This window comes from Pygocentrus nattereri, chromosome 3 (genome assembly GCF_015220715.1).
Source record: "Pygocentrus nattereri isolate fPygNat1 chromosome 3, fPygNat1.pri, whole genome shotgun sequence".
NCBI lineage: Eukaryota > Metazoa > Chordata > Actinopteri > Characiformes > Serrasalmidae > Pygocentrus > Pygocentrus nattereri.
Window position 1 is genome coordinate 42,936,420 of NC_051213.1, and position 24,626 is coordinate 42,961,045.

Below are 24,626 nucleotides of genomic sequence, written 5' to 3' on the forward strand. Positions count from 1 at the left end.
TTTTATTACGTAGATTTGCAATACATTAACATATGTGCAACTAATTATAAACTAGGAAAGTAGAAGGGGTCCTAATCTAAGAGGATGATGGTCTAGTACATAGGCAATGCGTATATCACATACATTGCAATGTGCATTAGCGTACATGTTCAACTAGCAGAAGGACTTAAGAAGGGGCCCTTAGATCAAGAGCACCCCAAGAGCAGAGCAGAGAAGAAACACCCAGCAAACTTCAGTTTCTATGCTGATGGATGAAGGATTTGGAAGCTCCACTACAGCTCTATAGGAACTCATAACTTGAGGAGTTTTTCCAACACTGCTTTTTTTAAACTCCAACTCGAGTTTAATTATTAATATTCAATGAAGTAGCAATTGTTTACAGTCCTAGGCTGGTCTGCTTCTAAGCTTAAATATTTACCAGCAATACACGCCAAGAACAAGCGCAGGTAGGCAGGTCTGAGAGAGAGTGAGCTCTGTCGCGCATGCGCAGTACCAGCGCGCTGGCGCTTGCCTGACGACGGCGGCGGGGCCGTGCGTCGCTAAGCAACGCTCCCTTGTGCAGCATCCGCGGTGCCGCATCGAGCGCGCGAGCTGTACCAGCGTACAGGCCGGTTTATTTACAGTGCAGGTAGTTTGTGCAGGCAGCGCCGTTAGAGACCGTTAACGACAAGGCGGAGGATCAGGAGGAGGAGGAGGAGGAGGAGGGGCGCTGAGAGGAAGAATGACAGCGCGTGTGAGTAACGGGAGCGCGCGCTCACGTTCGGCAATGACGTAGCTAGCAAGCGCGCACATCGGATGCTCACGTTAACGGGACGGGACGGCACGGCAGTCCGCGTGACTGCGGGGAGGAGAGGAGGGGGAGGGGGCGCCCGCCGAGAAGAGAACTGGAAAGAAAAGAAGAAAAAAAAAAACTCCTGGAAAAAAAAAGAAAACCGGTAAACAGCAACGCGCCGAGGAGCCGCTCAGAAACCGCCGTTATCAGTGTTTTAAACGGCGCGACTGTCATTTTAAAAAATAACGGGCGGTTAACGTTAGCAGCTGCGCTAGCCGGAGCGAAAGCGCTGGTTTGTTTTTTCCACACTTGGGGACGTTTTTTTGTCTTTTCTTGTGTCTTTTTAATTGTGTATTTAATTTATGAGTTGTCTTCACGTCACGAAGAGGACAAGCAGCGCGTCTCGTAGCACCGAGAAGACACGCGGTTCGTCACGCTGTCCCCGGGAGCGGGGCAGAGCCGCCAGGCTTGGCCGCCTCCCTGCTCCTCCACACTGGAGTAGCCGAAAGGCCCGGAGGGGGAGGGGGCGCTGCAGCTCCGGCTACTGCAGTGGCTCAGTGATGGGGAGGGAGGAACGGCTCCGGCCGGCGGGAGACGGACCGAAACACGGAGAGGTGCAGTTACAGCTCTGGACCGACGGAAGAACAGAAAACAACTAAGACGGGGGAGGTTTATGCTCTGAGGGATTAGCATTAGCATTCTTTTGCCCCAGGTGTAAACAGCGGCGTTTCCATCAGCTTCGCGTCCAAGTAGCTGTCAGTTCATTCAGCACTCGGCGTTGACTCGTGAGTAGCGTCAACAGAATATCTGACAAAGTTTACGCAGGATGTAACAGAAAAAAAGAAAAGCTGACTCACTTTTTTGTGTCCTCAGCAAAAGAAGTCGAAACAGAGCCAGCACAAAATGCCCTCCCCGTCGGACTCCAGCAGCGTCATGTCGGTGTCCGGCTCCCGGGGTTTCTCCGGTAGTCGCCGCGGGCTCTCCGGGAGGTCGAGCGCGCGCGTGCTGCTCTACCTCGGCCTGTGTCACCTCGCGCTCGGCGGAATGGTCCTCGTGTTCAGCTTCATGAGCCAGGCGTTCACCTCCTCGCCTCGAGTCAGACAGGCCTGTCCGTTCTGGACCGGGTTTATCGTAAGTTTCTTTTTAGGCTGTTTCTTCTCTCGCGGTCTCTCGGAAAAATACTGAGCGACCTAAACAAAACTCGGCACACCTCACTCTAAAACCGTTAACTCGGCCCCGCCCACTTTAGTTACCTTTTCATCTCTCTCTCTCTCTCTCTCTCTCTCTCTCTCTCTCTCTCTCTCTCTCTCTCTCTTTCTGTTTCTCTCTCTCTCTCTCTCTCTCTCTCTCTCTCCCTCTCTCTCTCTTTCTGTTTCTCTCTCTCTTTCTCTCTCTCTTTCTCTCTCTCTCTCTCTCTCTCTCTCTCTCTCTCTCTCACTCTCTCTTTCTCTGTCTCTTTCCTCTCTCTCTCTCTGTTTCTCTCTCTCTCTTTCTCTCTCTCTCTTTCTCTCTCACTCTCTCACTCTCTCTTTCTGTCTCTTTCCTCTCTCTCTCTTTCTCTCTCTCTCTCTTTCTGTTTCTCTTTCTCTCTCTCTTTCTTTCTCTCCTCTCTCTCTTTCTTTCTTTCTCTCTCTTTTTTTCGCCTCTCTCTCTCTCTCTCGCCCTCTCTCTCTCTCAAAAAGACTGACGTAAATAAAGTAATTTAGAGTATTTTAATATGAAATTTGCTGTCCTGAGAGAACAAACTATAGTGATATTAGCCAGACATCGAAATAGTTTAAAGGGTATTTCCGCCAAGTTTCCAAAATTTCCAAATAATTCAGTCCTTGAGATGTAAAGTAGAGTCATTCAGAGTGGTTTGGTGTGGAATGGTTCAGTGTAGAGAACGTTCTCTGATTTTCTTTACAGTGGTGGTGAATGGAACCAGGGGTCAGTTTATCTACAGCACCAATGTAGCCAATTTATTTGCTATCCAAAACCATCAGTGAACCTACAGCTGTCTTCCAAGTTTCTATATGTAATGTTGATGATGGTAAAATAGTGTTTAATGTGTTTAATAAAGTTCTTTGGGGCCTATTTTGCCTTAATGCGTTCTGCATGTGCCCCTCCTCTCTGAATGGATTAAAATAAATGGATTAAAATGCAGTTTAAACCAAAACATTATCACAAAACAATGTGTCAGGCATCATATTCATAACCATGTTATGTAATAACTTTCCTATCCTATTTGTATCCTGTAAAGAGTTTCCTCATTTGTAGTAAAAAAAAACTTTATAAAGTATGTTTATTTTACACGGTTAAAGTTTCTCTGTCTGTTTATGGAAAATAACCTAGAAAACAAACCATTTCAATGTAAATTGGAAATCAAGACACATTTGGCTTCTGTTATCAGGGAGGGTGTCAGAGCTAGCAGAGCACTTTCGCTTGATAATAGGTAGTGGACGTGAACCTGGATATTACTGGTTAAATTATTTTTCCTTTCTGGTTTCTGGTGCATAACGATGCAATGAAAAACTAGAAATTGTCGTTATATTTTGATAGAAGAATGCAGGATAAGAAATGAGTCTTTTATATCATCAGCAGTATTCATCCTCTCATATGACCTATCAAAGTAAACAAGGTAAAGTTTGATTTCAGCTTTTTCGACGTATCCGCCTGTTCAGCCTACAGCAGTTTTGCTCCGCCCATTTGTGTTACAGTTAATGTGTGGTTCAGCCTAGACTGTGTTTTGAATAAGGCACAATGCAGGGCAGCCTCAGTCAGAGCATAAGTGATTTAGATAGTCTTAAAGGCACTGTAATAATATCAAGAAGTTAGAAAATGGTCATCCTGTTGTTTTTGGCTTGTAAACCCACAAAAACATTATAAGTAGGTTTCAAGGAAAAAATAAAAACAGGAAAAAATGTAGGAAATGGGCCCATTTAAGAGTAAAGTGTTTCTAAATCAGACCAGATTACCATCAGCTTTCTGAGCTGTAGCATCAAACAGCTGAGCTACATGTAGCCCTAAGCAGTGGAGAAACTAGAACCGCCTGTGTCCATTAGTGTTTAGGAGGCTGGACTTACCTCTCACATTACAACCAAATGCCTCACAGTTCTGATATGCTAAACCTAGTTATATAGATATGGCACCTATGGGATTCTTTCAAAGTTTGCTGTTTAGACTGAACAGTAAAATATAGGAAACGCATGTGTGTGCATGTGAAGGAGGTGTAGATGGTACTTAAGCAATAGAACCCAAGATGGAGTGTGTTATTGCGAAGTAACATCACGGCTGTGATTTGGTCACTGTAGATCATCACAGCCTTGATGTTATAGCGATAACACACAATCTCGAGTGTTCTACTACTTTTATACAGTTAAATAAATAAAGTAAGAAACTAATCAATTGGGCCGTGAACGTGGCGTTTAATATGTTTTAATGTCAGTAATTCCTTACACTAAATTATAGTTCATTAACAAGCAGCTTGTTGCTACATCAGAGTAGCGAGCTCCGCCCACTCGCTGCACAGCTGGCAGCTCATTCCTCAGCTCCAACAGACCAACTGACAGTTTGGGAAATTAGTGTAGTCTCATCTCCAGAATCGGACCAAATTGGCTGTCAGTTAAGTGTGATCTTAAAAGTGTTCGTTTTCTGTTTGTGTGCAAAGACGTAAAAACGTTCAAATAGCTTGAGCTATCAATCTCCTATCAAAGTCGTTGCTTAGCAACAGTGTCTCTGCTGAGTGATACAGTGCTTGTGAAAAACCTGTGATGTTATGGCGACATAATAGCACGGTTAGAACGCTTCTCAACCAATCAGCTTTTCTTGGCTGGAACAAACTAAATAATATTTAATAACATATTTTACATCTTAAGCTCCAAAACTTGCTGAAAAGGGGGCAGGTTGGCTTAAGAGGGGCAGGTTGGACATCACAGGAACTGCATTTAGATTGAGTGGTCATATAGATAAAAACAAATGTATTCAACAAACGATGACGTTGAAACTTAAAAAGCCCATGTCATATGTATTTTCTTTTACTTTTGACATTTGCATGGTTTACCTACCAAATACTGCCATAACTCATTTTACGTGATTATTTTCCAAGTTGTTTTTGTTGCTGTACCTCTAAGACTGATATATAGATTTATGCAAAGGTTTGGGCACCCCCGATTAGATGACGTTTTGTTGATTTTTTTTTACACTTTAAAGTTTTATTACTTTTAATAAGCTAACTATAATAGCTAGTTTGCATTGAAGTCCCATGGCTATTGAAATTTTCTCCCCAGATTAATCGTCTCCAATTCCACCCACCAGTTAAGACTCCCCTAGTCACACGATACTACCAACGCTAGGAGAGTGAAGGCTAACACAGGTTTCCTCCAAGACCTATGATGCCAGCTACCACATATTTTCAAACTGCTGCTCGGACACGCTCGGAGGAAAGCGCCAACCACCAGGTCTGTTACATCAGCCAACAGACGCCTGTGCTGACTAGCATTGCATACAGTGATGGGGGGAGAAGAGGGTGCCATCTTACCCACCCAGAGAGCGTGAGGCCAGTTGTGCTCTCTTGGACTCCAGGCTACGGATGGCTGTAGCATCACCAGGGATCGAACTCACGATCTCCTGATGGCAAGGCCAACACTTAGACGGTTGCGTCACTCGGGAGCCAAGCCTGAGATTTGAAGTGGTTACGTGAAAATGAGTTAACTTGTCCCAATCCTGGACCTGGAGATCTACACTGGAGAGTTCAAACCCAACACACCTGGCTCTGCATTACCTGGATTAGGTGTTAGATTAGGGTTGCAGGGTGGTAGAGCCCCAGGACCAGGATTGGGACTTAAATATGACATTTTCTGCCAAATTTAGTGCCTAATTTCCATTCACTTGCTTTAAAAAAAATAGAGAAAGGACCTTCACACGTGCCACATTTTATGTTTTGGTTATTTCCAAAAAGTTAAATTCAGCAAATACTGAAACTTTAAATTTGCATTCAATTTTGTAAAAGTGTGTTTCCGGAAGATTGTCCTGTTTAAGAAGCCGACTGGGCTGAAACAGTGTGAATGGGTGAGGCTAAACTGCTGTAGGCTGAATAGGCAGCTGGATATAAATGTGTGGGTTTTTGTGATGTTACAAAAACAATCAATGCTTGAAATGCTGAGCTTCGGATCAAGCAACTCTGGCCTGTATGCGTTTGACTGTGTGTTCTGTTTTGCAGGTTGTGGCCTCAGGAATAGTAGGAGTGGTGTCGTGGAGGAGACCCTTCACTCTGGTGGTATGTCTGCCTACCTTATGTAAAGAACAGTCATGTGTGCAGTGTGAGTTTATGTCGAGTGAGATGAAGGTGTGTTCTGTGCAGGTATCGCTCTTCATGCTGCTGTCTGCGGTGTGTGTGATTCTCAGTCTGGCTGGCTCCATGCTGTCCTGTCAGAACGCCCAGATGGTCAAATCTTACCTCACCTGCCAGGTAACCTCTCGTCTTTTCTTCTCCTCTTTCCTCTTGTACTTTCCCAGAGGAAAATTATATTGCTCAAGGACTGACCTTTCATGCATTTGGAGGCTAAAATTATGATTATGAAGCGTCAACAAGGGCAGCCTTTAACACGCTCACGAGACATAGTGTGAACATAGTCTTGGATGAGAAGTGGTTGAGTTCAAATTTTGTTCAGTTGCAGACAAACCTGAGCACAATGTGTGGTTTTATTGAGATCTCTACTAAAAGAAAAGAAATACATGAGATTACTGGCCTTATGTGAAAGATCTGAGCAGCAGGAGACTCAAGCAGAAGTCTCCTTTGTCTTCCCATCTGATCTCATGGTGGTATACGAAACCATAGAGATATTACGAAAATCTCTTTTTTGATTTTTTACTTTGAGCTTCTCTTCACATCTGCTCTGTCCTTTTCTGTGGTCATTTTTCCTCATTTCATCTCTTTTTTCTCCTCATATCTGCCCCTTTTTCTTCTTCTCCTTGCTCTTTGCATTTTCCTGACATCATGTTCCTGTTTTTTTTCTGTTCTTCTAACTTCTTCTCTTCTTTTTCTCCTTTTCTCTCCTCTTTTGTCCTCTAATCTACTCCTTACTCTTCCTGCCTCTGCCCTATACTTCTTCTCTTCTCCTACTTTTCCTTCTGCCCTCCTGTCATCTCCTTTCTCCTCTCCTTTTCTGTTGTCATTTTTTTATTTCTTTTTTCTCCTCTCCTCTCATCTGCTCATCTCTTTTCTTCTCCTTTTTCTTTCCTTTTCTCTCATGTTCCCATGTTTCTTTTGTCCTCCTCACATCTCCTCTCCCCTGCTCCCTTCTCTTTTTTCTCCTTTTTGTCCTTTTCTCTCATTTACTCATGTATCCTATTGTCTCTCTTTCTCCTCTCTTCCCCTTTTTCTCTTCTCTTCTTCATTTTTCTGTCATCACGTACTCATGTTTCCTCTGTCCTTCTGTCTTCGCTCATCTGCTCCTTTCTACCTCTTTTTTGTCCTCTAATTTCCATCCTCTATTATCATCTCCTGGTTTTTTCATCCGTGCTTTTCTTTTCTCTCCATCTTGCTCCTCACTTCTCCTTTTTGCTCCTCTCTTTCTCCCTCTTCCTTTCTCTTGCCCTCTCCTGTCCTCTCCATTCCTTTCTCCTCTCCTCTCCCATCATCTCTACCTTTTCACCTTCTTTCTCCTCTCCTTCTTTCCCTCTCATCTCTTTTTTCCACTCTCTTCTCTGTTCTCATTTTCATCTTTCTTATCTTCTTTCCTCTGTTGTCCTCTCCTCTCCTCTCTTTTCCTTTCCTCTTCTCTGCTACAGGTGGAGAATGGTCTGTGTTTGTGTTGTGACCCAAAGCAGACATGTTCTTTGTTAGATGATGAAACTTTAGTGCTGTACCTGCATGCGGACTGCCATTCTGTACGGCACCAGCTTAAGGTAGTCGTTTTCATTTTCTGCGAATAGTCTTCACTAATTATCTTCTTTTGTCTTCTTCCAGTTTTTTCATCTGCTCTAAAACATCTGTTTTCAACTCACAAAGAGTTTATTAATCAGTTGATGATTCAGGGCTTATGGGCCGGGAAAAAGCTACGTGCAGTAATGGGAGATTTTAGGAACCAGACTGGGAAACACTGGTACAGTGTGTTGGGACATTGCGTACAAATCCCCTGTTAATGTTCTCATTGTATCTCTATGTATGTAAATTTATTTGTACCTTGAGTTTATCCTGATTCTTGGTATGTGTATGTATAGGACCTGCTGTTTAGTGCCTGTGGGCTCAGTATACTATCCACCATCATTTGCACTCTGTCAACTGTTACCTGCAGCATCCATATTTTCTCACTGGATCTTCTCCATCTGGTGAGTGTTAGTCATGTGCGCACGGAAAGTCAATGCCCTGACCCCCTCAAAACTCGACAGTGTTTACAAAGAAAACATCAATTTCCTCAAAACTTATTACTGTTGTGTGTAGAAATCTTTCCCTCTGTCTCTTTGTAGTTGGCTCCTCACCGCACTCGCTCAGTTAACCCAGAATGCACCACTCCTCAGGACGCCTTTCTCACTAACATGATGGACTTTGAAGAGTTTGTCCCTCCCATCCCTCCGCCTCCCTACTACCCCCCCGAATACACCTGCAGTTCTGAAACTGATGCTCAGAGGTGAGAACCACTATTGTCACTATTTGACACTATATTGTCAAAATAGTGATGAGTCTGATCCCAGCATACTTTAATTGGCTCTGTTAAACCCAATCTACTTCTGCTTCTTTCTTACATTGTTGTGCTATGCTTACACCACTTTTGTAGAGGTGACATAAATAGACATTATTCACAACTTTCATATTTTCTGAAGATAAATGGTAGTTTTAAGAGTGAAACTTGTAATATCTGCAGTGCCAGTGTTTTGTTTGTGTATAAGCAAGCAATCTTTGGTGAAAACATTGATATGATAAATGTGAACGAGGGGCTACTACAGTTCCAAGCCTAAATCCTGCCACTTGGCAAGCAGCATGCTATTGGAAGCATATAAAAAATGCACTCCTGTAACAAGTCACAACTGGTTAAAAACGAAAGTGTTATAATCAGTATTAGACAGAGTATAAAGTGGTAGGGCAAAAACAGATCTAAATTGGTTGGCTTTGTTAATGAAAACACAAATTTTGAATCAGATTGCCTTCAGCCGATGCTTATTATTAAAGCACTCGGCAGCAAGGGGGGTGGAGGTGGTAGTCCCAGCTACTTTTGCTTTTCTGCAATCTATAGTCATTAGACATTAGACAGACAAACTCTGTAATGAATAACCACAGATTCTTCCCTCTGAAAGAATAGATCTTACAGATGCTTCATTTTCAAATATTTCTGATCAAAAGGCTTATTAAAATGTTTCACATACGTAATTCAAGCCTAGTGAGCTTCCAAACACATAAGGTATATGCGAGCTTTCACTGACAAGGTTTTCAGTTCCTTTCTTAATAGGGATGGTCAGGTTCATATCAGCAGAAAATTCTAGATTGGATAATGAAAAAAGAACGAATGTTATCCAATCCTCCTGTAATAAATCTGTCATATAATAATACATATATATTTTTTCTGAGGAGTTAAAAGAGTGATTGAGTAGTTTGGACATAATAATGTATTTTAAGATGCTCATCTTAAGTGAAGTGCTGGAACTAATTTTAAAGCTAAGTATTTAATTTAAAAAATATATATTTTAAATATTGGATTAGATCAGCTCTAACCTAAGCCCCTGTTTAGACTAAATGCAAATGCATTTGCTTGTTTGATTTGTGTGTACGTGTGTTTATAGTATCACATATAATGGATCGATGGAGAGTCCAGTCCCTCTGTATCCTACAGACTGTCCTCCTCCATATGAGGCAGTGATGGGGCAAAGGGCTCCCAGCCAGGTAAGTTTGCAAGGGAATAGGCCTGCACATAGTGATGGTTAACCATGTTACCACAGTAACAGTCCTGAATTATATAATCTCATTTATTCATTCATATGGCAGTAAGATTTTCACATGAACTTAGCTGAAGGGTGATGTAAGATGATGTAATGCACTACACTGATATCACATTTATTGTATCTAGAGTAGACAAAATTGCGGCTGTTGAGTTGTGCTGGTTGAATTTGCTCAGTGACGCAGGCAGATATGATAATGTCTTCTCATGACATTTCTCACACAACCCCAGAATGCAATAGATCTGACTTCATGCTTAACAGTTGGAAAGGTGTTATTTTCTTGAAATGTTTCTCCTTTTTTTCACCCATCATACCTTTGGTGATTGAGGTCTTAAAGTCCAGTTTGTATTTCACTAGACCACAGCACTTTAGCTCAAAATGCCTATGGTTTATCTATGTTTTGCAAACTTCAGACATTGACTTTTGTGACGAGATCACAGTTAAGGTTTCCATCGTAGTGTAAAGTGGGCCACTGCATTACTATTCTTGTGACAGCTAAATCTTCCTGTAGGTCATTAACATTGATGGGGGGGTTTTGCTTTGCATACTTGCTTTGCATACTATAAACAACATTTTGGGCAGAGAAACCTGTAAGTAGGAATTGCTTAGATATCTTTTTATAGCTTTTTTATTGAGTCAGTCATCTTTAGTTTTAGTTACTCCGTCAGCAGATTTGAGTGTAAGCACAATGTCTCGAGAAGTTTGAAAGGTCACGTAATACAGTCTGTAATTGTCTACGCCTGACTTTTGTTAGGGTTTAATGGGTTAAAACAGTTCTGAAAAATAACACAATGAAGCAACTAAAAGTGTGTCCAGATTTTTGTGCATGCCACCTTTTTTGCCAGTATGTTCAGTTAAATAAAGAACAGTTGTGCATTAAAATTTGCAGAGAAGTGTCATATTTAAGTTTGTTTAGTGGAGTTCAATTTGTTCGGTGTTCAATTCTTTTCACTCAGAAAATCAACCAAATGTGTAATTTGACCAAGGGTGTCCAAACATTCCCATACAACTGTTCATCTATAACCAAACTGGTTTTATGTTATTGAGAATGGTTCTCTCAAACTTGTGTGAGAGCGTATGACGTATAACGTGTGACGTTGTATGACGTTCTCTGTGTGCAGGCAACAGTGTTTGACACTCATGTTGGCGAGCTGTCTGCTGAGAGAGGAACCTCAACAGCTTTCAGTGGTGAAGGTGTGTCTCTCATTACTGCTGCTGCTCAGCCTAATGTCTGCTCTGTCTCTGTAATGTGTTTTCTGTGTGTACCTTCTGTTTTTCTTTCTCAGTGTCGATGGATAGTGGCTCTCTGTTGATGTCTGAGATTGTGGATATTCCAGATGACAGTTCACCATCAGAGGACTCTTGCCTGCTGGAGGTGAGGGTAGGGGTGCGTTCTCAAGCGCGAGGTGCCAGTGAGGGTGGGGAGGGAGGAGAGTATGTCAGCTTCCGCTGCCGCACCCCACAACCCGAGGGGACAGCCGTTCCCCCTCCGACTCACCGCTGCTTCAGAGGAGAGAGGTCCAATTCCTGCTCCTCTCCCAGCACCTACAATACCTCCACCTATAGGTAAGGACAAGTTATTGACGTGAAAACAAAGCAAGAAATCAGATTTACACAGTTGTCATCTAATCCTAAACATAGTTAATCAGGCAATATTCACTTGTTAATTCTTTATATTCATCTGTACTGAAAAATGTATTCATGTATGTAGTATAAAACCATGAAATCAGCCACTGAAGGCTGAATTTTGTCTATACTTTAGTCCATTTTTATAGGTAACTGTGAGTACAGGCCCACTCTCTTGGTATTCAGTTGAGGAGGTTGACCACACTAACAAGATGGGCTGTATGTTCTAAAGGGAGCAGCTATTTCCATAGCATCACAGTTCAGAATGCCTTGTAAAGCTAGCTACATTACTAAATTGTACAGAAAACTAGCTGAAAATCTCCTCAGAAAGATCTACAGACAGCTTTATGTAAGCTGATGTACCTAGACCTTGGACTGAATCCATTATTGTTTATTCTTGTCCTCTCCACAGGTCTCCAGTAATGCGACACCAAGCTCTGTTGGCCAGTAGTTGTTCTCAGTTAGAGATGCTGGGTAGTGCTGCCTCACAGCGATCCTCGGTCCCAGAAATCAGAGTATGTCCCTGCACCCTGTCCCGACGAGGCTCCTCTGCAGAAACCACCAGTCCTCGCGCTTCTGCCTCCTCAACTGCCTCTCAAGATCAGCAAGGAAATGTAGCTCCTGTGCTCCATTCTGGACGATGTGTCCATCAGCGAGTGGCCAGGGAGAGAAGGGACAGTGACGCTCTCCCACAGCTTGTGCGGTCCCACAGTGAACCAGGACTGAGCTCCTCCACTGACACAGGTGGTTGAGTGTGAAATATTTGTCTTAGCAGTAATAACATCAGAATAAGTGCAAACATTTGCAAACATTACTACTAGGATGCAATTTAGCACATTCTTTTGATCGATAACCAAGTGTTATTTTGTATCACGACCCAGGAAAACATCAAACGCAGTACTTTAGATAGACAAGGCTCTACTGAATGAAAGCATATGTGACAGCAACACAATGTAGTCTACTTACTTGCTTTTGGCTCCTTATTAGCCCAAGTTAATGAACAAACGTGGCCTGACCAGGGCTAGCTGGCAAAACTAGAAAACCAGTTGATCAGGTAAACCAGCATCAGACCAGCAATAGATGGAATGCATGCTGGTCTGGGCTGGTTTTTTTTTTTTCTCAGCAGGTCATGTGCATAGTTTAAACAACAATCAACATTAAGTCGGTACCTTGCTGCTTTTAAGCTTTGCTGTATTGGGTCTAACAACATGACATGATGAGGGAAATTGTCAGCTGTAGCTTATCTTAGCACTGTGTCATGTGACTAAATATCCCAGTCATTTTTCTTGAGAAACGGCCAACAGGTCCTCAGCCTGCCTGCCGAAGTTTGCTACTGATAGGGTACATCGTTCTTTTTACACCTTAATACAGTGTTCCATAATTTACTAAAGCAACAGAACATGAGAAGGAATGTGTATAGGTAAAAAACATCATGTTATTCGTGATAACACATGACCCTGAGTGTTCTATTCCTTTTAAACAACAGTTAAATAAATGAAGTAAGAAATAAATAAATTAGGCCATGAACATGGCGTTTAATATGTTTTAATGTTAGCAATTCATTCCGCCAAATTATAGTTTCTTGATAAGCAGCTTGTTGCTACGTCAGAGTAACGAACTTTGCTCACTCACTGTACAGCCAGCGATTCGTTGTCTAGCTCCTTACACGTTTGGCGAATGGTATTCATCAAACATGTAAGTTTCATCTTCAGAGTCTGACCAAATCAAAATAAGCCATAAAACTGCCGCAATATCAAATTTAGCTCAGTTTTGTCAATTTTGGCTTGATCAGTATTAATGTTGTTTTGTTCCAGCCAGTATGTAAATCGTCTTACAGCCTATTTTGTTTGGCGAATGGTATTTGGTTCTTTTCTGTCTAATTCCAGGTTGTTTTGGTTTTCTTCTGTCACAGCTGCCGACTGAAAAGTTGCTCAGTTTTGATGACAGTTTGGGAATTTAGTATAATGTTCAAATGGCTTGAGCATCTCCTACAGCTGTCAAAGTCGTTGCTTAGCAGCGGCGTCTCAGTGGAGTGATACAGTGTTCGTGAGAAAACATGCTGTTATCGTGAAATAACAGCACGGTTAGAACGCTTCAACCAATCAGCTTTGGCCGGAACTCACTGTTGTATAAATTTTGCACATAGCCTTCTTTTTAGCTGCATGCTTCATTTTGTTGTAGGGCTAGTGATGGGGTGCGATTTATTCTTGACTCTTGGCCAATGTCTATGAGAGTCGAAAAACATTGAAGTTGTGTGAACTACATTTGAGATGGTTTAGTCTCTGTCATATCGCTCTCTCAACTGCTCTAGTACAACAGATAAAAATTGAGTGGAGAGTCGGAGTCGACTCAGGAAACCTTAGTTGTGCGTCACTAAGTAGAGCTACTGAAACAAGTTGCGCTCTTGCTCATTTGTGTGTCTCAGAAAAGTTTCACCTTTTTAAACGAATGCATTAGTGTACATGTATGTGTTTTTAACTTAAGATGCTCCTATGCGCCTGTGCGTTGTGCTCTCCTTAGGTGATTTCATTGGCTCGGTGGGCAGCAAAGGAATGGATCAGGGTGGCTCTCATACCTCATCAGACACTGGTAAAATTTCACATCTCAAACTCAGACACATCTCAGACCCACCTCCACTGGGGCATGTTATTGTAAATGATCTAACTATGTTGACCGATGTTTGTAAATGTTATGAATCTGACTTAACTCGCAGTTTGTCACTTGTGTAGAACGTGATCTATCTCCAAATATTCCTTTGTTTATTTTGCTGCAGGCCGATCAGAGGCTTGCTTGCTGCGGCTTTCTCCTCTGGCAACCTCTGGTACTCTACCCAGAAAGGGCAGCCTGAAGGCTGGCACTGAACAGCTGCCCTCAAAACTGCCCCCAACCAGTCCTCTGCGTGTCCCTAAAGACTGTGCTCGATCTTTGGGAGACCTCAAAGTAAGTCTACCTCAACTATTTCTCAAATCTAAACTGTGGTCCCCTTTTGTGAATACCAAATATTTCATCATAATCAAGCTGTTTGTACAGAAAACCTTATCCCTAAGCTTCCTGGCCTTTTCAAATGATGAAGGTTCCACAAACACCTTGTCAAGCATGTAGTTAGAATGCTACATTGTTCTTGATCACCACAGTGTAGCTATAGAAAATGCAAAAAAATTGACCTATGTATTCTATTGCTGCAACTGTTGCCAGGTTGAACAAGTTTTACAGAATGTTGGCAAATATCCTCTTATCCATTATGACAGATTGTAGCATGTAGTGTTTAAAGTCTCCGCATAATGTTAAGTGGTTTTGAGTTGTGTACTGCAGTTTTGCATTGATCTGAAAAAGATTTTTGTGATTGTTTCCACAGCTGATGCTCCTAGTTAAGCGTTTTGTTTATAGATCATCTCCTGTTTTCAGATCATTAACTGGCATCAGTGTTCTAACCATTCAATATGTGCTGCAACAGTGTCTGCAGTTACTAATGATATCCACATGTTTACAAATAGCAATATATTAAAGGGTCTGTAAACACATGAGTTTCACTATTCATATACATCTGCAATAGTGGAAATGTGTCTGCTGAGCACTGACACGTGCGAGAATAAACAAAGAAAATGAAGCTTCACTGAGCCAAGAGGTTTCTTGCCCTCCAGGCTGATGACAGTATCCAATGTGAGCTCAACTTTTTATTTTAGCGGGGGAAAGATATAAACAAAAGGAAAATTAAATGTACGTATTGATGTGCTTTGAACAGTAAAATCGAATCTCATTGCCGCCTGGGGAATGATTTTTGTGTAAGTAGAATCCAGCCAAGGTATATCCAGATACAGTCTGGACACTAAACACATGTTAATGCAAATTGTGAATGAATCTTTAGGCTCTAAAAAATATAAAATAAATGAGCTTTGTGATGTAGTTACCTTACATGCTGATAAAAGCTGGTAAACACATTCTATATGTTTTATTTGGTGCTTGTACAGGGAGATTCACTCGAAAGAGGCCCTGAATATTCTGTTGTAACTCCCAATAGAATGAAGCAATCTAGACCAAAAAAATCTGCTACATACCTTGACGTATGTGTAATCGATTGCATTATATGCGATTCTGGAGAATCTCCATTTTCTGCCAGACATGTAAAGGGGTACGGGTATGCATCCAGATGTTGCAAACGAAGGTTAAACGTCACAATGGCAGTCCGGTGCCTACCTTCTCGCTCCAACGCAGGGACATCCTGGATTGTTCGAAGCTCCATATACTGAGGAGTACATTGCACATTGTTTCATTCAGATTGCTTTGTCCTAGCAAGAGTTATTACAGAATTTTCGGGGCCTCTTTTGAGTGCATCTCCCTGTTTATCAGACATTGACTTGCAGTTTTACTGTGATTCCTTCAGTAAAAAGTCCTGGTAAAGTGTTGCTGTTTTCAGTTTTTAACAGCTGATAAACACCCAGTGGTTGGACGCCCACTCAAATTCATGGTCAGTGACATATCTAGGACTACCAGAAAGCATACTGTGTTTTTTCGTGACATTGGCCCCACCTATTTTTAATCAAAATGTGTACTGTATCGTCTCTTCATTTGATTAATAGCTCATCTAACATGTAGCACTTTCTGTCCAGCTCCTGAAGGCCTAACTAATTGTCTGTATTAAAAAAAATCCTGGTTGAACAGTTTTCTTTTGAGCCTTTCAAGATTGTAACCTTTTTGTTTCCAACCAGAACTTAAAAATGAAATACTACTATTACTGCAATACTTGCCGAGTTTAAATACAACAGCGGAATGATTCCATTAAATAAAATGAACTAATTAGGTCCCAGAAAAGTCTTCTCTAAAGACCTAGAAAGATGCCCTCTGATATTACTCAGAGTAGAATTGTAGAATACAAAATGTGGATGTAATTATTTTACCCTATGTGTAAATTCATTTATGTTATTTCAGCATATAAACTTTGTCCTCTGCACATTTATGAACTAGAGTCAAAAGCAAGTGCTGAATTAGTCCTCTTATCTTGCCCTACAGGTGACTAGAGTGTTGGTGCAGCGCTTCCTCCAGAGGTCCAAACGAAATCTAGCCCCTGCTTCAGAGCATGCTGTGAACTGTAGTCAGGGGCCTAAAAGGAGAGCAGGAGGAGAGGGGAACCTGCCACTTGATCAGGTGAGAACATTACATTAATACGTCATTACAGCTAACTGTTTACTCTGTATGTACTACAGCACTGTTCTCTAGCAGGTGAACCTGTGAATTAGGAATGAGTAGATTGATACTGATTTCACTTTGAGAACCGATCCTTACATAAAACATTGATACTGTTTTCATTAACCAGTCATTTTTGCATATTTGTTCAAAGCCCCTGACAACATGGTGTCAAACCAGGTGGTGTGAGGGTGTGGGGAATGTTTTATTGGCACACTTTGCGCCCGTTATTACCAATCGATCATCGCTTGAACACCATAGTCTCTTTGAGTGTTGGTACTGAACATGTCCATCCATACATGGCCATAATTTACACAACTTCTACTGGCTACTTTCCAGCATGATAATATGCCAAAGGCACCAGACATCTCAAACTGGTTTCATTTATAGTTGAACGGGAGATTTGCAGCATGAAAGTGCACCTAAAAAATCTACAGGAACTGCATGATGCAGTCGTGTTAACATGGACCAGAATCTCAGAATCTTCCACATCTTGTGGAATCCATGCCACAAAGAATTTGAGCTGTTTTGAGAGCATTGGGAGACCCTACCCAGCACTGTTATAGTGTTTCTTATAAAGTGCTTGGTGAGTGTATATAGTGATAGGCTCATTATCATCAGTTCCCTTCACAAATTGATGTTTATTGTAACAACAAGTATTTACAAGAGCTTGGAATTTTGACAGCAGCTTTGTTTCTGTACTAAAACGTGTAAGTGCTTTCACAATTATTGTAAGCATGCATCTTTTGTGCTCCATGCCAGAAAGCCATAGATTATGCAGAGATGATCACATTTGCCAATTAATATTTCAGATGAAAACAAGGCAAACCAATTCCTGAATGTTCTTTTTTAGTTAATGCAGGGTGGAAACACAACTAACTTGACTTTATGTTGTCATGGATTATTTTATAGTCATTTTTGCAAAAAATTGTGCTTTTTATTTGCATATTGGCCAAGTTTGGTAGTTATTTCACTGTATTGGCAGTGGGTAGCCCTTTCACCTCACAGCAAGAAGGGCCTGGGTTCGATTCCCTGGCTGGACAACCAGCATCCTTTCAATGTGGAGTTTCCATGTTCTTCCTGTGTCTGCGTGGGTTTCCTCTAGGTGCTCCGATTTCCTCCCTCAGTCCAAAGACATGAAATAATGCCAATCGGAGATACAAAACTGTCTGAGTGTGTGTGTGTGTGTGTGTGTGTGTGTGTGTGTGTTAGCCACAGGCTCCAGCATCCTCCTGTTTTTCTGAGAATGCTTACCGCCCAGATAAATAGCTTCTTTAATTCTTATTTTCTCAGGTGCCTGTAATTTTTCACAGTCTTGTAGCTTTTATGTGTTTTTTCTTGTATGTTTGTAGGTATTGCGTGGCTCTTGGGGAGCCAACAGAGGGCAGCAGCCTCAGCACCACCATCGGCGCGGGCACCATCACTCACACAGCGACAGCCGACATAACGCCCGTCGCCAGGATTACGACCCATTCAGGGCGGAAGGCATACACTTGCGCAGCTGCGGTGACTTGAGCTCCACATCTGCAATATCACTGCGTAGGCTCCACCCACCTCCACATGGATCATCCGGAGCCCTCCATTCAGAGTCCACCCTCTGAGTGGGGGAGGGGCTTAAAGGAGGAGCACAGTGGAGAGAACAGAAAGAAGCGAGGAGAGGTTGTTGAGTTCAGAGGTAAATAATGTGCTGTGGGACTTCAGGTAGGGATTAGATTCCATCAAAAGAACTATTCTAACCTCAGCCATCTAACAGTCCACAGAAAGACTGAAGACTGGATCATTTCACGAAACGAGGCTTCTCAAATTATCCCATACAGAAGGAGAAGAGGTAAGGAATGCCCCTGTCGAACAGTCTGGACCTCTGGCTTAAATAATCCTGCTAACTGAGAAATCATATCGTTGTGAAGCACCTTGCTGGACTGTGCCTGACTAACACACTGGTGCTGTCTTTCAGCCTTACTCAGCCTCTTCCTCTTCCTCTCTGTCTGTCTGTCTGTCCATCCAGACTATCATTTGCTCTCCATGTTCACACATTCACTGTGTCTCTGAAGAACTGGCAACAGAGAGTATGAAGACACCTCTCACACAGTGCTTCCACTCACAACACTCACACTGAAACCTACAAATTTTCATAGAGTCATGTGCAAAAGTCAGAGACCACCATTTGTTTAATTTTCCCGTCAAAACGGCCATAACATACAAATCATTGTCAGAAAAAAGCAGAAACCATTTACCAGAAAATTACACAGAGGCCTTAACAATTTGATAGAGGTTTAATATCAGTTCTGTATTTCCTTTATTACAGCTTCTTTCAAGGAGACTCACTTTCAGTTTTTCAAAGAAATCTGCATCGATATTTTTCCACACGTCCAGAGTTCAGTCTTAGACGTTGGTTGTAATTCCAATTACAAATTAAATTCCAAATACAAATGTAATTCCGATTACAAATTTAGACTCATCAGTACATAAAACCTTACTCCACATCTCCGATGTCCAGTTTCAGTGTTCTAGTACAACTGTCTTCTTATATCTGTTCTTTTTGACAGCTTCTTGACAGCTGCACATCCTTTCAGACCCATTCTGTTGAGTCCTGTTTCCAAAAAACACTTATTTTTCAGATCTGAATCAAGAGGAGGTTGATCTTCTCCTCTCATGAAGAAGAACGCTTTTTAGGCACTGTTTATCAGAGGGGGAGAGTGCTGGTGGTCTGCCAGGTCTTGCACAGTCCTTTGGAATCTCATTTTCTTTGTATCGTTTAACAATTTTAGATTCCCTCTCCATATGCAAGTGGATTATATTTGATCTAATCTCCTCGAAAATATCTCCCATAGTCAGTTTTGATTTGCATGACACAGAAATTTGTGAAGCAAGGTCAGTTTGGGTAGTTGCTTGTGTCAGTATTAGGCTGGATTTACACAATGAAACTCCTGCACCTTAACTTCTTTGCAACTTATCAGTTACTCAAAGCAATTTGAAAACAATTAAAGTTGAATGCAACAATGTCAGTTGCTCCACTAGATTGCCACGTTAAAAGTTCATAATTTTAGATATGCCATATCGGTCTTGCTATAAATTCACCCGTTAGGTGTAATTTTCATATTTGCAGCATTTTTATCATCTTTATATGTTTTCTCCAGCTGCCATTGCTGTTCTTTTTTCCTGATGTCTCTATTTGCCTTTTATTTATCCATTTAGGTTTCTTTACTATATGTTTAGGTATTTAGCTCTTGTTTGTATGATAAGCCTTTGATAGTTAGTCCTTAAGTATAGCTTCATGCCTCTTCCTGTCCTAGATGCACAACAAATTCATCACAGGCCGCATCTTTGTTTCCCCCTTTGTATCTCTTGTCATTGTTGGGATCCCAAATTAATCTGAGCTCTGTGTAAAAATTTGAGTGTCAAGAGAAGAAAAAATGAATTCAGCTACATAGATCACAACGACAGCAGGTTAACAATGTCAAAAAAACAATGGCATTCCATTTCAGACATCGAATAAACCATCTTCTGTTTTTGTCCATTGATCTAGTGAAATCAGTGGCTTGAAAGGATGCTGTTTGTTGTGATCACATGCCGTGTTAGTTTCCGTAATGTTGAGATGCTTGCCAGTGTTGCAGTTGAGTTCCTAAAGTTGCATGAAAGTTTCACCGTGTAAAGCCAGCCTTAGCGTCTCCTTGAAGAAGAACATAATGTCAGTGAGTGCATTTACACGCACTTAATAATCCGATAGCTTCAGAAAATCACATTTTGTCAGTAATCCGATCAACACATTTACATGCACTTGAGTAATAAGTCAGGCAGTAATTTGATTTCTGATTTGCAACCGTCCAATAACCTCACAGAAGAAGACGTGAGAACTTCACGCCCTGTTTTTTTCCCTTTACCTGAACATATGAACATGCATCATTTAGGAGCTTAAGAATATTTAAATCCTTTATTTCAGGTTTGGTTTCAGCACCTCCCCAAAAGTGGTTTGCTGCCATATGGCAACATCCACTGTCTGTTCTCACACATGTGCAGACTGAGAAATCAGAAGGAAATCAGAGTTCACATGCGCTGAGAAGTCTGATTACTGAGCTAAAAGCCAGCTGTCTTTATAGGATTACATTATCGGATTCTAGATTGTAGTAAGGTGTTTACATGACCATTTGAGTAATCGGATAACTGCAGAAATCTGATTATGATGGGATTATGGAGTGCATGTATACACACTCTGACTCCTTTGCGAACAGTGTTTCGTTTAGGAAGAAACAGCTGTAACTGGTTGGTTTTAAGGTGGGAAGGATGCAAGAGTTTAAGAGCATAGAGTGCACAAAAGTAAAGAGTGGACAAATGAAATACTGATAGATTTGATATTATACTTTTCTATAATTTTCTGTTAAACAGCCTGTTTCTTGCTTTTTTTCTGATGCTGAAAAATGTGTACTTAATGGCTGTTTTGAGTGGAAATTGAATACATGAAAGGGTGGTCGCTGACTTCTGCACAGTGCTGTATGTTGATATTTGTTTTTGTTAACAGCGCTTTTAACAGGTTTTATAGGCAGTGATGGATCTTTATAGACGTGTGCATTTCCTGTTGAAAGACTGACTATCAAAGAGCCATCACACAAACAAAGCTGCATCCTCAGCCACACTTCAACACTCTGTGTCTTACAAAGCCATTGACAGTACGTGAAACTTTTTGGTTTGGAATTCTTAGGCACTGTTCACACCTGTTTCGAGGAATCTGGTTATAAGAGGACAGTGAGATGTATCGCTGTTTTCACCTGGCATTTCCATGTGTATTTGGCATTTTGTGACTGGAGGAATGGTACCTTACACATTTACTTCACCGGTTTTTTGTTGTCTAACAAAAATGTCCCTCAGATTTTTGTTTATGTACATGTCCAGGATGTTACAAACATTAGAACACCTGGATCGTCTTGAACTAGAGAATATATGAAGTATTTTCCATGTTGAGATTGTTTTAAGCTTATTATAACATTTTTGACCTGCTTTAAGTCATTTTGTCAAATAAAATGATCTCGCCAAGTTGGCAGAGTTTTAGAAATTTGCTTTATAGCAAGGAACATTATCTGTCAATACAGTGAGATAATTCTACTTGATAAAATCATTTAAAACAACTTAAAAATGTCTAAATGTCTAAACCTATAAGTTTAACACCTTCCCAACATGAGGAATATTAGATATATGCATTCGATTTGAGGTAATTTGCCATAGTATGATTTTTTGCAGTGTACATGGGCATATGCATCCCTGACCACCTCTGAAGATGAATTGGTCAGATTATAATGTGTCTCTGACTGTTGATCACTCCTGTGCAGTGCTATGCCAAAGTCAGACCCCCCTTCGTTTATTTCATTTCCAGTCAAAACGACCATTAACTACAACTTATTTGTTTTTTAGCCTTGGTAAAAAAGCAGAAGATGTGTATTTAGCAAAAAAAGCACACACAAGCCTTAACAACTACACAAAATATGAGAATTTTCAATATTTAGTGTTTCCACTCTTTGCCTTTATTACAGCATCCATCCTTTTCAGGAGAATTTGCTTTCAGTTTTCCAAAGAAATCTGCAGGGATATTTTACACACCTCCAAAGTTCGGTCTTAGATGTTGGTTGCATTTTCTGCTTTTTTGTGATCCAAATAATCCCAAACACGGTTGTGATGTTAGGTGTTAAAGGTCTGGAGTCTGTGGTGGTCTGTCCATTGTTCTGAGAACACCAGCAGCTTCTTTGTTTGAATTCTTCTTTCTTTTTTTTCAGTGAGGCCTTCTTGACAGCTGCACATCCTTTCAGACCCGTAGCATTAAGTTGTTGTTTTACAGAGGAAGGGTGGACAAAAACACTTTTTTCAGATGTGAAGCAGCATCAAGCTTGTTTTTCTCCTGTTCAAAGCTGTTTGTGAACGCTTTAAGTGCTGTTTATCTGATGGGGCCAATTTTGGTCAACTCTAGTTTTGGAACTGATTTTTCACGTAGTTGTCTCAGGCTTTTCACTTCATTATGTAAGTAGATTACATTTTATTTCTAATCTGAAAAAAGAATAAATTGAATAACTTGCTTTGACTGGAAATTAAATTTGCAGAAGGTGGATTCTCACTTATACAGAGGCCCTAAGGGGCCGTGTTCAAAAAAAGTTAATGACATTGCGGTCTCTCACAAATGTTTTGATTCCCTCGCAAAATATATGCTTGTAAGACAGCAAGCAAACATAGGACCAGACGTGCCCAACAACACTGCCTATGTAAGAGCTGTTTTTAGCATAGCTAACATTAAAAGCAGTTTTCCCAGGTTCACCAGTCTGTGCTGAGTTTATTCAGCAATTGTTCTCTGCAGTGTTTGTAAATGTAGGACTGTACGACGACCCTCGATCTCAGTTTCAGTTTGTGGTCACTAGTAACATAATCATGTTTGATTTTAAGAAGTGACACTATGTCTTTATATTTCAATCCAAGATCAATGTAATATCCAATGAGCTGCTCCATCTCTGAGCTTAAGTTAAACACAGCTTTTGCAAGCGAATGCAAACCATTTGCATCGTTATGTTAAACATTTGCGAGAGAATGCATTTTATTTGCGAGGAAATGCATTTTACTTGCAACGAAACACAAAACATTTGCAAGGGAATGCATTTTTATTTTATTCGCAGGAGAACGCAAAACATTTGCGAGGGATCGCAAAGTCATTAACTTTTTTTTTTTTTTTTACTATGGCCCCTTAGGGGCTCCGTGGACTTATGCGCAGTTCTAAACTGATTATTGTCTACTTCTGATTAGATCGCCAGGTGTGAACAAGGCCTCAGGCACTCTTTTTATTGTTAATCGACAAACTATTATAATATAGACCCCTAACATTTGCAACTGACGGTCATTTCTGCCTCAAAGTCACTCAGCACCACAATTTAAAGCAAAAGTCTCTCCAAACACGCACCCTTATTTACTTCTCCCATTCTTTAGCTCATTCCACATCAATAGAGATGAATAGAGAGAGTTAAATTGAAAGGCACCAGCTTTATTTGTGCAAGTGCATGTTTTTTCTAAAGTCTTTTCCTGACCCTGAGTAACACAATGCAAAATTAGTGTTGATTTGCATCTTTCTGTTCCTTTTTATTCGACTTTTGATTCTTGGGCTCCAAACGATGCCTTTGCATGCACTGAAAAAGGCTTGTGCTTTTTCTTTGTGTTTCACTTGTGCACACGCTACACAAATTTGTGACCTTCGTGTCAGCATGAAAGAGGTACACTGCTGATACTTGAAAATGTCTCAAGTGTGTTAGAACGACATTAATACATGATGAAGAATCTCTGGCAATAAATATGTAAAACTCAATGCATTGTACAGCTATAACTAATTTATGGGAACTACAAAGAGGCCCTCATGGTAAAGGTATGTTTTGAAGGTCGCAATATTCAACTGAGGGCGAGCTTAAAGGAACTCTGGTGTTTTTAACTTATTGTCTATCGGATTAATCTGTAGCGTATCATTGATTACCGTGAATAATAAATGGAATGTTTTTCTCTTTTGTTAGAAAAAAACAGCAAACCTGTTGATTCAGAATATAGTAATAATGGAACCCAACGGGCAGGCACTGATTTTTGGAGAATCGGAAACATGCCAAAATTATTGTGTGAATCTATGGTACAAATGACATGCAATAGATGGAGATTCGTTGAAAAACGCTGGCGTAGTTCTTTAAGAAACTCAGGGTTAGATTTCCTAACTAAGCCCAGTCACGAGAGTCAACTCAGTTTATGTTGGGAAAAGTGCAAAAAAGTCAGTGTACTAACTAAATCCAGTCTTCTTTCACATAGAGCTGTTCAAGGACCCTAGCTCAAAGGCCTTTGAACACAATGCTTATTGATGTAAATAATATAAACATTAAATTCACTGACACACTTGTGATGAAAAAGCTGAAAATTGTATGAATTTCTCTGTAAAGCACTGAAACCAACTTGAAAAGGAGCTTCAGACTCTACCTCCTGCATTGCGCTCTTATGTGGCATAATGAGAGAATCAACGTTCGAGAAAATCATTGTATTATAATGTTGGGAACATGATGCCTAAATAAAAATCGAAGCAATTCAAACACAATATACTTTTAATGCAAGCCTATATTAAAAAAAACATGAATAAATA

At 40.9% G+C, this 24,626-nt stretch overlaps 1 protein-coding gene across 4 annotated transcripts; it reads left to right on the forward strand.

Moving 5' to 3' along the window:
• The first annotated feature begins 886 nt into the window (after positions 1-886).
• fam189b (family with sequence similarity 189 member B) lies at positions 887-24,626 on the forward strand. Of its 4 annotated transcripts, XR_001858047.2 has the most exons (16): positions 887-1,557; positions 1,646-1,903; positions 5,973-6,029; positions 6,114-6,221; positions 7,544-7,660; positions 7,976-8,083; positions 8,222-8,382; positions 9,530-9,629; positions 10,807-10,879; positions 10,972-11,251; positions 11,724-12,055; positions 13,832-13,900; positions 14,085-14,251; positions 16,319-16,453; positions 17,845-18,167; positions 18,246-24,626. XR_001858047.2 is itself a non-coding variant. In XM_017702030.2 (15 exons), the coding sequence occupies exons 2-15, from the start codon at positions 1,676-1,678 to the stop codon at positions 18,091-18,093; spliced, it is 2,184 nt and encodes a 727-aa protein (XP_017557519.1). In that variant the 5' UTR covers positions 887-1,557; positions 1,646-1,675; the 3' UTR covers positions 18,094-24,626. The 4 variants fall into 4 exon arrangements, 3 of the variants coding, with proteins under 3 accessions (XP_017557519.1, XP_037393102.1, XP_017557520.1); XM_017702030.2 differs by having other exon boundaries at positions 17,845-24,626; XM_037537205.1 differs by having other exon boundaries at positions 11,023-11,251; positions 17,845-24,626.

Excerpts from the sequence above, each read along its gene's own strand:
- fam189b (XM_017702030.2), top strand. The coding sequence starts at position 1,676 with ATGCCCTCCCCGTCGGACTCCAGCAGCGTCATGTCGGTGTCCGGCTCC. Across the intron at positions 6,222-7,543 it reads AATCTTACCTCACCTGCCAG|GTGGAGAATGGTCTGTGTTT; the intron begins GTAACCTCTCGT and ends TCTCTGCTACAG. Across the intron at positions 10,880-10,971 it reads AACAGCTTTCAGTGGTGAAG|TGTCGATGGATAGTGGCTCT; the intron begins GTGTGTCTCTCA and ends TTTCTTTCTCAG.